Source organism: Brassica napus, chromosome C3 (genome assembly GCF_020379485.1).
Source record: "Brassica napus cultivar Da-Ae chromosome C3, Da-Ae, whole genome shotgun sequence".
Lineage (NCBI taxonomy): Eukaryota > Viridiplantae > Streptophyta > Magnoliopsida > Brassicales > Brassicaceae > Brassica > Brassica napus.
Window position 1 is genome coordinate 47,142,912 of NC_063446.1, and position 12,775 is coordinate 47,155,686.

At 37.6% G+C, this 12,775-nt stretch overlaps 1 protein-coding gene across 2 annotated transcripts; it reads left to right on the forward strand.

Annotated features, from left to right (window-relative positions):
• Nucleotides 1-1,424: 1,424 nt before the first annotated feature.
• Nucleotides 1,425-12,379, forward strand: LOC106366350 (brefeldin A-inhibited guanine nucleotide-exchange protein 5). Of its 2 annotated transcripts, none has more exons than XM_013805948.3 (33): nucleotides 1,425-1,832; nucleotides 2,160-2,208; nucleotides 2,603-2,843; nucleotides 2,996-3,117; nucleotides 3,191-3,249; nucleotides 3,366-3,423; nucleotides 3,499-3,583; nucleotides 3,686-3,880; nucleotides 4,292-4,350; nucleotides 4,559-4,628; nucleotides 4,713-4,781; nucleotides 5,526-5,648; nucleotides 5,728-5,781; nucleotides 5,872-5,960; nucleotides 6,059-6,155; nucleotides 6,251-6,349; nucleotides 6,485-6,679; nucleotides 6,753-6,860; nucleotides 6,930-7,114; nucleotides 7,267-7,887; nucleotides 8,028-8,445; nucleotides 8,772-9,011; nucleotides 9,121-9,244; nucleotides 9,351-9,499; nucleotides 9,717-10,073; nucleotides 10,258-10,424; nucleotides 10,495-10,727; nucleotides 10,814-10,980; nucleotides 11,094-11,207; nucleotides 11,305-11,441; nucleotides 11,518-11,773; nucleotides 11,872-11,967; nucleotides 12,057-12,379. In XM_013805948.3, exons 1-33 carry the CDS (start codon nucleotides 1,730-1,732, stop codon nucleotides 12,120-12,122), a joined length of 5,205 nt encoding a protein of 1,734 aa, XP_013661402.2. In that variant the 5' UTR covers nucleotides 1,425-1,729; the 3' UTR covers nucleotides 12,123-12,379. The 2 variants fall into 2 exon arrangements, with proteins under 2 accessions (XP_013661402.2, XP_048605288.1); XM_048749331.1 differs by having other exon boundaries at nucleotides 11,097-11,207.
• The last annotated feature ends 396 nt before the right edge of the window (nucleotides 12,380-12,775 follow it).

Genomic DNA, 12,775 nt, shown 5'->3' on the forward strand with positions numbered 1-12,775 from the left:
TGTGCAGATTTCCATGTGAAAGGGCACGCACGCCATCTATCATTCAACCTATTACTTTTTCCAAAGTAAACACTATAATCCTCGTTTGGTTAGCTCCACAAACTAATCTCTTTGGATCAGTTTGTCAAAAAATATGGATACTAATGTCAGAAAAGAATATAAACACTATCAATAATACATATTGGCACAAGAATATTTGGTTCAAGGAACATATTCCACGTAATGTGTTTATATCATGGCTGGCTTTGCGGAGAAGACTGCCAACCAAGGATCGCTTGAGGCGCAGGGGCGGATCTAGAACTGGATTTAATCGGGGGCACATAACACTTTTCACTATATTTTATAATTCAATAGGGGGCACTGTCATTTATTAAGATTAATTACTCAAAGAAATTGAAAAATTAGATGGGGGCACATGCCCCCGTACCGCTCTTACTACGTCCGCCACTGTTGAGGCGTTGGGGATTAAATGTCTCAGGAACGTGCGCCCTTTGTAATCTGGAAATAGAAACTCACCATCATCTTTTCTTTGAGTGCTCTTTCTCTCGCTTGATATGGGAGCCTTTTGTTGCTGAAGTTTGGATTTCTCCTCCGGCTGATCTACACTCTGTTGCAGCCTAGATCAATCAACCTCGCGTCAACGTAGATGCACATGCTACTCCAGTCATCAAGCTCTACTTTCAGTCATGTCTCCTCACCTTCATCAGTCATCCTTGCCTCTTTCGACCGTATGATGCGTGACCGTCTCCTCTCTTACCCGGTAAGTTCTTCTTTCTCATCTTCTCTACTTCTTTTTATATTTCTTGTATAAGACTTCCTTAAGGTTTTTTTTACCTTGAGTTGTTGTTGGTTGTTTTTGTTTCCTTGCTGTAATAAGTTGTTTAAAAACAACAGTGTAACCTTTTAGAAAATAATAATCTTAACATCTTACCAAAAAAAAAAAACAAATATATGTGAATATATATTTTATTTTAAATCATTATAGTGAACGAATAAAGCACCATAATTTGTACAACAAATTTTCTTAGATTCACCTCATCATACTCACCATTTTACCATTTTAATTACATAATTTTACATGAGCTTCTTCATCCTTCCCGGTTATTTTCTCTTTATTTATAACTACAATATAATGTTATAAATTATATATATTATAAATTAATAATTTATTTACCCTTAAAGTCTAACTATTAAAATATAACATAATTCAATATAGATATATGATTCTATTAATAAATTAGCAGTTACAAATTTGAAATTTCTAGAAATATCAAAAGTTGTATGTTAGTTAATTATTTTCTAAATGATATTTATTTTTAATTCTTTTTAGATGAGAATATTTTGGCTGAGGTGGATAGTCTCAAAAGCCTTGAATTTAGTCCCTTTTATATAGTAGGATTACAGCCTAAGTTATTAAACAAAAGACAAAGAAACCGGAATAAATAAAGCTTAAAAATCCCGGTTCAAATGGGTGACATACGAGTATAGGACATTACCTTAGAAATGGTTATTTAAAGAGGAAAAAGAGAAAATAGATCTAGCTAGTGGCTCGTTTCGCTGCTTCAGATCTCCCTTTGATCAAAGCCTCTTCGGTCAATGGAATAATCAAAACCAGAGAGCGCAGGCATTTTCTCTCTCGATTCCCTCGTAACTGCAACGATCTATCTCTATTTCGTTGGATCGAGTGTTTGATTGTTCAGGAAATTTTGCTATTGAAGACGAATACGATATGGCGGCGGGTGGATTTGTGAGCCGAGCATTCGAGACGATGCTCAAGGAATCTGGGGGCAAGAAGTTTCCTGATCTCCAGAAAGCCATTCAAGCGTATCAAGGTCAGATCTCCTTTTAAAAAAAAAAAAGAAAATTGATTATCTGCTAGATGTTAGGCTTTAGATCAACTTCTCGCTTATAGTTTGTATCTGTGAACGGTGGACAAAGATACGAAATGGGCAACGTGTTATTTGTTAATTTTACAAGGACGTTCTAGTCAGGGTTTGGTTACATGATGGATGGGTTGCTTAGTTCTACGGTAGGTTAAGGAGAAGTGTGGTCTATTATTATTACCAGCTGAGGTTTCAATTGATCTGTATACTTCCTATGAACTTTCAATTTGTTTTTTCTTTTGCTAACTTGTTTAGCTCCCATTTGTGATTTTACAGATGGTTCCAAGGTTGTTACACAGGCTGCATCCTCGAGCATAGATGAGAGGTAATGACCAGACCACCGTTCCATTTTCTTCTAGTTTGTTGGCCTTTACCCATCTTTCAGGAGTTAGTCACTTCTGTGGATTGAGTTTTCTCGACAGAAATACTTTTTTACTTTGAAACTTTATTTTGATTTTAGGTAATCATTTGTTGATGTTTGTGTTATTGTCTTTTAACCATGGTAGCTACTAGCCATGCTTGATATCATGAAAACCCTTTGCCAAACCGTATTTGTCAAATATAGTCTTCTGTCAGAATTTCAGCCCCTATTTTATGCTATTCTAGTTTCATTTGTCCAACTCTTTAAAGTTTCGTATTTTATATGTAAAGGTGCCCTGTTCTGTCGGTCTTCCTTCCTTGTACATGTGACTACCACTATATTTTATTTTCATCTTCAGATCACAAGCTGAAGGTGAAGGTGCAAAAACTGGAGGAGAAGCAGATGAACCGCAAAAAGTCCCGAGTGGTGAAGTGGCCGAGCAGGCCAGCCAGTCAAAAAGCGGGACTATCAACATTTCCTTAGCAAATGCTGGACACACATTAGGGGGAGCTGAAGTGGAGCTTGTTCTGAAGCCTCTACGCCTTGCATTTGAGACGAAGAACTTAAAGATTTTTGATGCTGCTTTGGACTGTCTTCATGTATGTCCTTGTTTTCTTTTTTCTTTGAGCATCCCTGGTTGTTTGCTCCATTAAAACTTGCTTTTCTAAGATTCCTGTAGTCTTGTAGTGTATCTCCAGTCCTTCTATTGATGTTATGTAAATGTTCTTTTCTCTTTATTTGTTGCAAGCAGAAACTCATTGCCTACGATCATTTGGAGGGGGATCCGGGTTTGGATGGCGGGAAGAATTCTGCACCTTTCACCGAAATTCTAAACATGGTTTGCAGCTGTATTGATAATTCATCACCAGATAGGTATGTGCCTCTCTGTTTCCAAAGCTTCTTGAGATTGGCCACACCAGTTCTTAAAGCTGAAAAATTTATGCAGCACTGTACTTCAAGTGCTGAAGGTTCTTCTTACAGCTGTTGCTTCAGGAAAGTTCAAAGGTAAGCCTCTGATCTAGAAAAAGCTATGTTATGTAACTCTTAGATAACTGAACCGGTTTCCTATTTATTGTTCTTGAAATATCAAATTAGATTACTATAATATGTTTTGATCGCAGTACACGGGGAACCATTGCTGGGAGTTATTCGAGTTTGCTATAATATTGCTCTAAACAGGTATACTTTCTCTCCTTTTATCTGAATTTTTTCATCACTCCAGTTGTAATCACTAAATGCAGTTTTTACATGTAGCAAGAGCCCAATAAACCAAGCAACATCTAAAGCAATGTTGACTCAGATGATAAGCATTGTATTCCGGAGAATGGAGACTGACATTGTAAGGAATTTGAATTTCTCAGTATTGCGTTTGTTTTATTGATTGAGTGAAAACAAAGTAACTGTTGTATGGATGCGCTGATAATTGAATGTACAATTTTAGGTTTCCTCATCATCTTCAGTTTCTCAGGAAGAACATGTTTCAGGCGACAGTTCAAGCCTTAAAACTGAAGAAATTATTGCAGCTGACCAAAGTGAGAAAGAAATGACATTAGGCGATGCACTCACTCAAGCAAAAGACACAACTCTGGCTTCTGTTGAAGAGTTGCATACTCTTGTGGGCGGTGCTGATATTAAGGTTGGTCTTGAACTTATATCTCGAACTTTTCTCAGTTGCCATGACGGAAATACAGATGTTTCTTCCATAAAAAGGAATCTTGAAATTTTTTTTTTTTTAAATTCCTAGTAAAAGAGAAATGCATATGTTTTGTAGCGTTTTTTATATACCGATGCTCGTTGTTTCGTTGGATAAGTAGAGATATTTGGTAGTCACTTGTCTTCGCACGCTCGCTCATTATATAGTTTTATGACGTATGCATCTCATATGGTCTTATATAGAATCTCCTGACTGAATTTTGTAAGAAATTATAATTTTGTGAGTCTGGAAGAAGTTCTCGAGGATTGTTTCTTCAGTCTTCCTGATAGATAGAAAACTCTTGTATATTGTTGTTGGTTTTTGCGGAGATGAAGTTCTTAATTCTTTGGTCAGGGTTTAGAAGCCGCCCTTGACAAAGCTGTGCATCTTGAAGATGGCAAGAAGATAAAACGGTATTGTTCATGCCACTCTGCACAATATTTGAATTTAAGTTTTTCCTAAACAAGTTACGCACATGCCTCTCTTACTCCTATAATCTTGCGTGTGACCGAACATACATTATGCCCATACTCACCTGTTACGATTAGGAAATAATGGGTTCGATTTGTTTGCTCTTTGTAAATGCCATGCCTTCTTATTGAATTCATGTTAATTCCGTAGGGGCATCGAGCTAGATAGCATGAGTATTGGACAGCGTGATGCATTGCTAGTTTTCCGTACCCTTTGCAAGGTTGGATTTTTGAGGTTCCATCTCTCTATCCTTGACTAGCTATTTGTGGTGCTTCTGTGACATATTTTCCAAATTTTGTATCAGATGGGCATGAAAGAAGATAGTGATGAAGTCACAACCAAGACCCGTATATTGTCTCTTGAACTTCTTCAGGTAAACTTAGTTACATTATCTTGTAACTTTATAACTAAAGGCATTACATGACATTAGAGCATCATATAAATTTTATTATTTTGTAGTCAAATAGAGCTGTAAGACATGATTGTTCTTTCTATGCACTTTTTGTTGCTTTCTGCCTAAATATCTGAGGCATGCCTTGTGTTCTAGGTTGTATTTACACTCAAAACAGTTGCTGTCCATCTTCGTAACTTTAGGGGGTGTATTCAACTAAGAGTTTCAAGTGATTTGTATTAAAATGACAAATCCACTGTTATTCAAACATGGATTTTAAAAAACACTTTAAAATCCAGTGTTATTGAACTTGTCATTTCATAAAACACTCCGAACTGTTATTGAACAAAATTTAAGTTGGAGATTTTAGAGTACTTTAATTGTTTCTAGAGTGTTTAAGGGGAGTTCTTTAGTTATAAAAATAAAAATCTAAATCTCACTGTTTTGGATGAGATTCTAGAGTGTTTTAACAAAAATCACACCAAATTCTTTAATTTTCCTGCAATCATCTACAAACTCATTAAAAATCAAATTACTTCAAATTTCAGATTCAATACACCCCCCTCAATGTTGTGCAAGGCCTATATTTACCTCTTTGCTTATGCTAAGTTTCTGAAAACATAGAAGGATTGATGACATTGTTATTAATGTTGCATTGCACTGAAGGTTCCTTTTGTTGTTAAGTTTGACCAACTTTTCTGCAACATATACGTTTGCAATACGCAGGGTATGCTGGAAGGAGTTAGTCATTCGTTTACGAAGAACTTTCACTTTATTGATTCAGTGAAAGCGTACCTCTCATATGCGTTGTTACGAGCTTCAGTTTCCCAGTCTTCTGTCATATTTCAGGTTTGATTTTCCAATTCATGTAGATGTTTGAGGATTCACTTTAGAATGTTGTATCTAACTAGGATTTATCTTCTGACAGTATGCATCTGGTATATTCTCCGTGCTTTTGCTTCGGTTCAGAGATAGTTTAAAAGTAAGCGTGTGATGTCTCCTGTTTTGAATTTCTTCTTTGCGATGATTGTTACCTTTTACCATATTTTCTGATCCTAAATCTCATTTTTAGGGTGAAATTGGTATCTTTTTCCCCATCATCGTCTTACGATCATTAGATAGCTCAGAGTGTCCCAATGACCAAAAGATGGGTGTTCTTAGGTAAAGTGTTATTCTGCTCTGTATTATCTCTTAAACGAGTGTACTATCTCTTTTTCTGTGAATTTTTATGTATATTTTTGTTTTTTGTTTTTTTGCAGGATGCTTGAAAAAGTCTGTAAAGATCCTCAGATGCTTGTTGATGTCTATGTAAACTACGATTGTGATCTAGAGGCCCCGAACTTGTTTGAACGCATGGTGTGTTCCATTTTCTTCTTGTTTATATAACTACTGTACGTCAGCAATGTGACTGATAGTTAGGGCTCATATTGCATCTTTTTCTTTTCTTCTAGGTAACAACACTCTCCAAAATTGCTCAAGGTACTCAAAGTGCTGATCCCAATCCTGCCATGGCTTCGCAGACAGCTTCAGTTAAAGGTTCATCCCTTCAGGTAGGCGTCATGTCACGTTTGTACCTGCACCCATAAATAAATTACTTAAGTTGCTATTAATTTATTTATTTGATCTGGTTCCTTGTGAAGTATTCAATAATCAATTAGGGGAACCGTTTTCTTAAAATTTTCCAGTGCCTGGTGAACGTTCTTAAATCACTTGTTGATTGGGAGAAAATAAGGAGAGAGGCAGAAAATAGTACAAGACATGTAAACGAGGACTCTGATTCTGCTAGGGAGCCAGTTGAAACCAAAAGCAGGGAAGATGTGCCAAGCAACTTTGAGAAGGCTAAAGCTCATAAATCCACAATGGAGGCTGCTATCTCCGAGGTTATTATTGTTTAATATCCTGATGGTTGTCACTATAGTGACATTACTAACGCGTTGGTAATTATTTTTGCAGTTCAACAGGAATTCAGTGAAGGGTATAGAATACCTAATAGCAAATAAGTTGGTCGAAAGGAATCCTGCTTCAGTTGCTCAGTTTCTAAGTACTTCGAGTTTAAAGAAGGTGGGACAGTCGTATTGTGCAGAATTTATGTTCAGTATTTATAGGTGGGATAACCATTCTTATGTGTAGGTCATGATTGGCGATTACCTGGGCCAACACGAGGAGTTTCCTCTTGCTGTTATGCATGCCTATGTTGATTCAATGAAATTTTCAGAAATGAAGTTTCATACAGCTATTCGTGAATTTCTCAAAGGTTTCAGACTTCCTGGAGAGGCTCAAAAAATTGATCGCATTATGGAAAACTTTGCAGAGAGGTATGATATGTTCTGCTTAGATCATCTTTTGAGTTAAATACAAATATTAAGCTTGGTATTTATTACTTGAACTGAAAATATTTATTTGTCTATATTATCTTTTTTCCCCATTGATAGCTAACATTTTCTTTTCCACTGTTTCCTTCGAGTAGATATTGCGCAGACAATCCGGGTCTTTTCAAGAATGCAGATACTGCCTATGTTCTAGCCTATGCAGTTATCATGTTAAATACAGATGCGCATAATCCAATGGTTTGGCCTAAAATGTCAAAATCTGATTTTATACGTATGAACGCTACAACTGATCCCGAAGATTGTGCTCCAACTGAACTTCTCGAAGAGATATATGATTCTATTGTAAAAGAAGAGATAAAACTCAAAGATGATGACAGCAGCATAAGGAAAATCAACAGTCAAAGGCCAGGAGGAGAAGGTGGTCTTGTCAGTATTCTTAATCTGGGTTTGCCAAAACGAATATCAGCAGCCGATGCTAAGTCTGAGACTGAGGATATTGTTAGGAAAACACAGGAAATTTTCCGAAAGGATGGAGTGAAAAGAGGAGTCTTCCACACTGTAGAGCAAGTTGACATAATAAGGCCCATGGTTGAAGCTGTTGGCTGGCCTCTGCTTGCTGCTTTCTCCGTTACAATGGAAGTAGGTGATAACAAACCAAGAATTCTTCTCTGCATGGAAGGATTTAAAGCTGGCATACATATTGCTTTTGTTCTTGGAATGGATACAATGCGCTATGCCTTTCTAACATCGCTTGTCAGGTAAACCTGCAACACTTATTTCATACTGCCTTTTATGTTTCAGTGTGGAGCATTTATTTAGGTTTCGTTGTGTATTGGCTATTTATGTAAACTACAGAAATCTGTGGCATATTGATTATTTTTCGTCAAACTGTCCATAGGTTCACGTTCTTGCATGCTCCGAAAGAAATGAGGAGCAAAAATGTTGAAGCATTGAGGATATTACTGGCTCTGTGTGACTCAGAACCTGATACCCTTCAAGATACCTGGAATGCAGTTCTAGAATGTGTTTCTCGGCTTGAATTCATTGTTTCTACTCCTGGGATTACTGCAACAGTAATGCATGGATCAAACCAGATATCCAGGGATGGGGTTGTTCAATCATTGAAGGAATTAGCGGGGAGACCGGCTGAACAGGTTTTTGTAAACAGTGTGAAGCTGCCCAGCGAATCTGTTGTGGAATTCTTTACTGCTTTATGTGGTGTTTCAGCGGAAGAACTGAAACAGTCTCCTGCCCGGGTTTTCAGCTTGCAGAAACTCGTTGAGATCAGTTACTACAATATAGCTCGTATTCGAATGGTACTCTTCTGATAGTCTTCTAATCTACTAGGTGCATGGTTACATATGATAGGTGACAACACATACCCAATCTTTGCACCTCATGCAACTTGAAAGTATGGATACGCTAAGCATGAGCAGCCTTAACCATAACATAATCAAAAAGTCAAGTGGAAAATATGTTAATGTTGCTCTCTATTCTGTTATAACTTTGGGTTATCTCTAAGTTTTGGTGTCTGTTATAAAACTGTTTCCTGACTCTCTTGTCTAAGTAATGTTGTAGTGCTGATAGATTATGTATCTTAGGCTATATGACTTAATTTGTGTTTGCTTTTGTGACATACCAGGTCTGGGCAAGAATATGGTCTGTCCTTGCTGAACATTTCGTATCTGCTGGTAGCCATCATGATGAAAAGATTGCAATGTATGCCATAGATTCTCTTAGACAGCTCGGGATGAAGTATTTGGAGCGTGCTGAGCTCACCAATTTCACCTTTCAAAATGATATTCTCAAACCGTTCGTTATTATCATGCGGAATACTCAAAGTCAGACCATAAGGAGCCTAATTGTTGACTGCATCGTTCAGGTTGCTTGCTGGTCTTTGCTAATTTAAATATTAATATTTTTCCTTTGTTTTTGTTACTCAGTTGTATGCAGCCATTTTTTCATCACCTAATCAATCTTCTTTCTTGTAGATGATCAAATCTAAAGTTGGAAGTATAAAATCGGGTTGGAGGAGTGTTTTTATGATATTTACAGCAGCTGCAGATGACGATGTTGAATCCATAGTTGAAAAATCATTTGAGAATGTGGAGCAAGGTAACAAACTGTCCACAAAACTCTTGAACTTATATCATAGTTTGAGTGTATTTTCTCACTTCATTGTTTGGATAAAAGTTTTTTTAACCACTAGTTTTGTTTGCAGTTATTCTGGAACACTTTGACCAGGTGATCGGTGACTGCTTCATGGATTGCGTCAACTGTCTCATCCGATTTGCCAATAACAAAGCTTCAGACCGGATAAGCCTGAAAGCTATTGCCCTTCTCAGAATATGCGAGGATCGGCTTGCAGAGGTATGATTTCAAGCTAAATGTAGCTTTAACATTTCAGCATGTAACTCGTCAATTATAACTTTCGTCTTATATCCCACACTCCTTTCCGTTCTTATCTACTTTTTGCTCTGTCTTCAAATTCCCTCACATTTCTCAGTCTTCAGATTCCCTCACTTTCTTGTAAGTTCTCCCTCTGGAACTACATTTGCTCATTTGTCTAGCGTATGATGATGCTCAGGGACTTATACCGGGTGGTGTTCTCAAGCCTGTCAATACCAATGAGGATGAAACTTTTGATGTGACAGAGCATTACTGGTATCCGATGCTTGCTGGTTTATCTGATCTCACGTCAGATTTTAGACCTGAAGTTAGAAACTGCGCTCTGGAGGTGCTGTTTGATTTGCTGAATGAAAGAGGCAAAAAGTTCTCCACGCCTTTCTGGGAGAGCATCTTCCATCGCATCTTGTTTCCAATTTTTGATCATGTGAGTCATGCTGGAAAGGAAGGCTTAGTATCGTCGGGGGATGTTCAATTTCGTGAAACAAGCATTCATTCCCTTCAGCTTCTCTGTAATCTCTTTAATACATTCTACAAGGTACTTTAATTTGTTCTCTCTGTGCGCATCCAATCCATTATTTCTCAATTAACTTTCACACCTGTTGCAGTATGTCATGTTTATCACACGAAACCGTACAGAAAATGTTTTTCTTAACATGCAAAGTTAGAACATATTATTGCGTGCTGCAAATTTGACCATTGGAATTTCACCTTTGGAGCAGGAAGTTTGTTTTATGCTACCTCCACTTTTAAGCTTGCTCCTAGACTGTGCGAAGAAATCAGATCAGACAGTTGTTTCAATTTCATTAGGAGCACTGGTTCACCTTATAGAGGTTGGAGGTCACCAATTTAGTGAGGGCGACTGGGATATGCTCTTGAAAAGCATAAGGTCACCATCTTTCATCACAAAAAATTTCATCTACAAATGTTGTTATCTAACTTTTTCTTTCGGTTTCTAGAGATGCATCATACACAACTCAACCGCTGGAGCTATTAAATGATTTGGGTTTTGACAATCCGAATAAGAACCTGGTTGTGACAGGAGATATAGAGGCTGATGCCACTGATTCTCCCCGAGTTGATCATAATCCGGATGATAATGGGAAAGGCTCCGCCCAGGCATCTCCAAGGGTTGGTATTCATGGAGCTTCTCAAGAATCTAGGATACAGCCCAAGGACGATGGTTCTGAAGGTTTCCTCTTAAACTTTTTAGCATAGTTGAAAGACAATTAGATTTGTGCAACGCCATGTTTTTGACTTTGACCTTCCCTCCTGAAGGTCGTCCGTCGTCATCTGGAAGGTCACAAAAGGAAGGGGATGATCTGAATATCCAGCGGAGTCAGACTTTTGGCCAAAGATTTATGGACAATCTCTTTCTCAGGAATCTCACATCTCAACCAAAGAGCTCTGCTGCAGAGGTGTCTGTACCCTCTTCTCCACATAAGGTAATTATTCGGGCACACACCTTGGCTGGCTTGTCATGCATAGCTCTCTTGTTTCTCCGAGTAATATGATAAACAGAGGAATATTCATCAAAAATTACTACTTCCTCCTGCAGCAGGTGGATCCTGCAGAGCCAGACAACAGAGAAGAAGAGAGCCCAGCTCTTGGAACTATTAGAGGCAAATGCATCACACAATTACTACTACTTGGTGCTATCAACAGTATCCAGGTATTAAAATGTCTTCTCTACTTAGCTATATGCTGTATGGTCTTAGGGCATACATTCTTATTATTGCATATTTCTGTGTTTGATGTTAATTCTGCAGAAAAAATACTGGAGTAATTTGAAAACAGCACAGAAGATTGCGATCATGGACATCTTATTCTCTTTCATAGAATTCGCTGCTTCCTACAATTCATATTCTAACCTCAGAACACGAATGAATCACATTTCCGCGGAAAGGTTAGGAACAAAACAAAGCCTTTGGACTGAGTTATAGTTATAATCACATCTTCCAACAATTCGTTTAATACTACAGGCCACCTCTAAACCTTCTCCGACAAGAGCTGGAAGGAACCAACATATATATGGATGTCTTACATAAGACTACAACTGGGCTTGGGGATGCTGCATCCGACACGGAAGATAAACTCGAAGGTGCAGCTGAAGAAAAGCTGGTGTCGTTCTGTGAACAAGTGCTGAAAGAAACATCTGATCTCCAGTCCTCTTTGGGGGAGTCTACGAACATGGATGTTCACCGGGTACTTGAGCTACGTTCTCCCGTGATTGTCAAGGTAATAAATAAATATAATGATAATACATCGCTGAGATAATATATAATAAAATAAACTACGATAGAAAAGGATAATTTGCTGATGCCATCTTGTGCCAGGTTCTGGAAGGAATGTGCTTCATGAACAACAAAATATTCAGGAAACACATGAGAGAGTTCTACCCTCTGCTCACGAGGCTTGTTTGTTGTGAACAGGCAAGTTCCACTTTGATTAAACATGTTCTAGTCTCATCTAGACAAAGGTTGTTATAATCAGTAAGAGTTTTTTTTTTTTCTGTTTTCAGATGGACATACGAGGTGCATTAGCCAACCTTTTCACAGCACAATTGAAGCCTCTTTTGCAACAGTAAATGATCGAAGCCTGTGAAATTGTGACAAAGCATACTTGCTTTCCACAGTTTGGGTTATTGTTTTTTTCTCTCTCTTTTCTACATTGGAGTGGTTCTTCTCTTGATTAGAGATGATGCTTGTTCCTGACTCTTGATTAGAGATGATGCTTGTTCCTGACATGTCGATTGTAGACCGTATCAGCTGTTTTTGAGATTCTTATGCACGCAAACTTAAAAACTCGAGAACTTTTATGACTCTTAATTTTCTGTTGCTGTTAGACACCGTCCACTTGCGTATCCGTAAAACTTTTTCTTTCGCTTCTTAGACATTGTGGATTTCGTTGCTATCAACATTTACTATCCTTCTCGATTTCAATTTTGCAATTTATGCACTTTTTGATAACTTGATTAATGTGTTATTAGATTACTACCTGGACCTTATCTGTAGATAGGACTAAAATGTGAAGTTTGTTAATGGTCCTAAGTCAAAACAAAAGAAAAGTTTTGAAAAATGAAATCATAAGTTTTGATTAGCGCAAACAGCATTCTTTTGTTACGTTTTGAAAATTCATATTCATATTTCACAAAAGTAAAAAGGCATTTCCATCGTCAGGGCAGAGAAGCGCAAAAGTTGCATTTGAAACAAGCAAGGCCTTGTTTAGTTCCTTATTGTA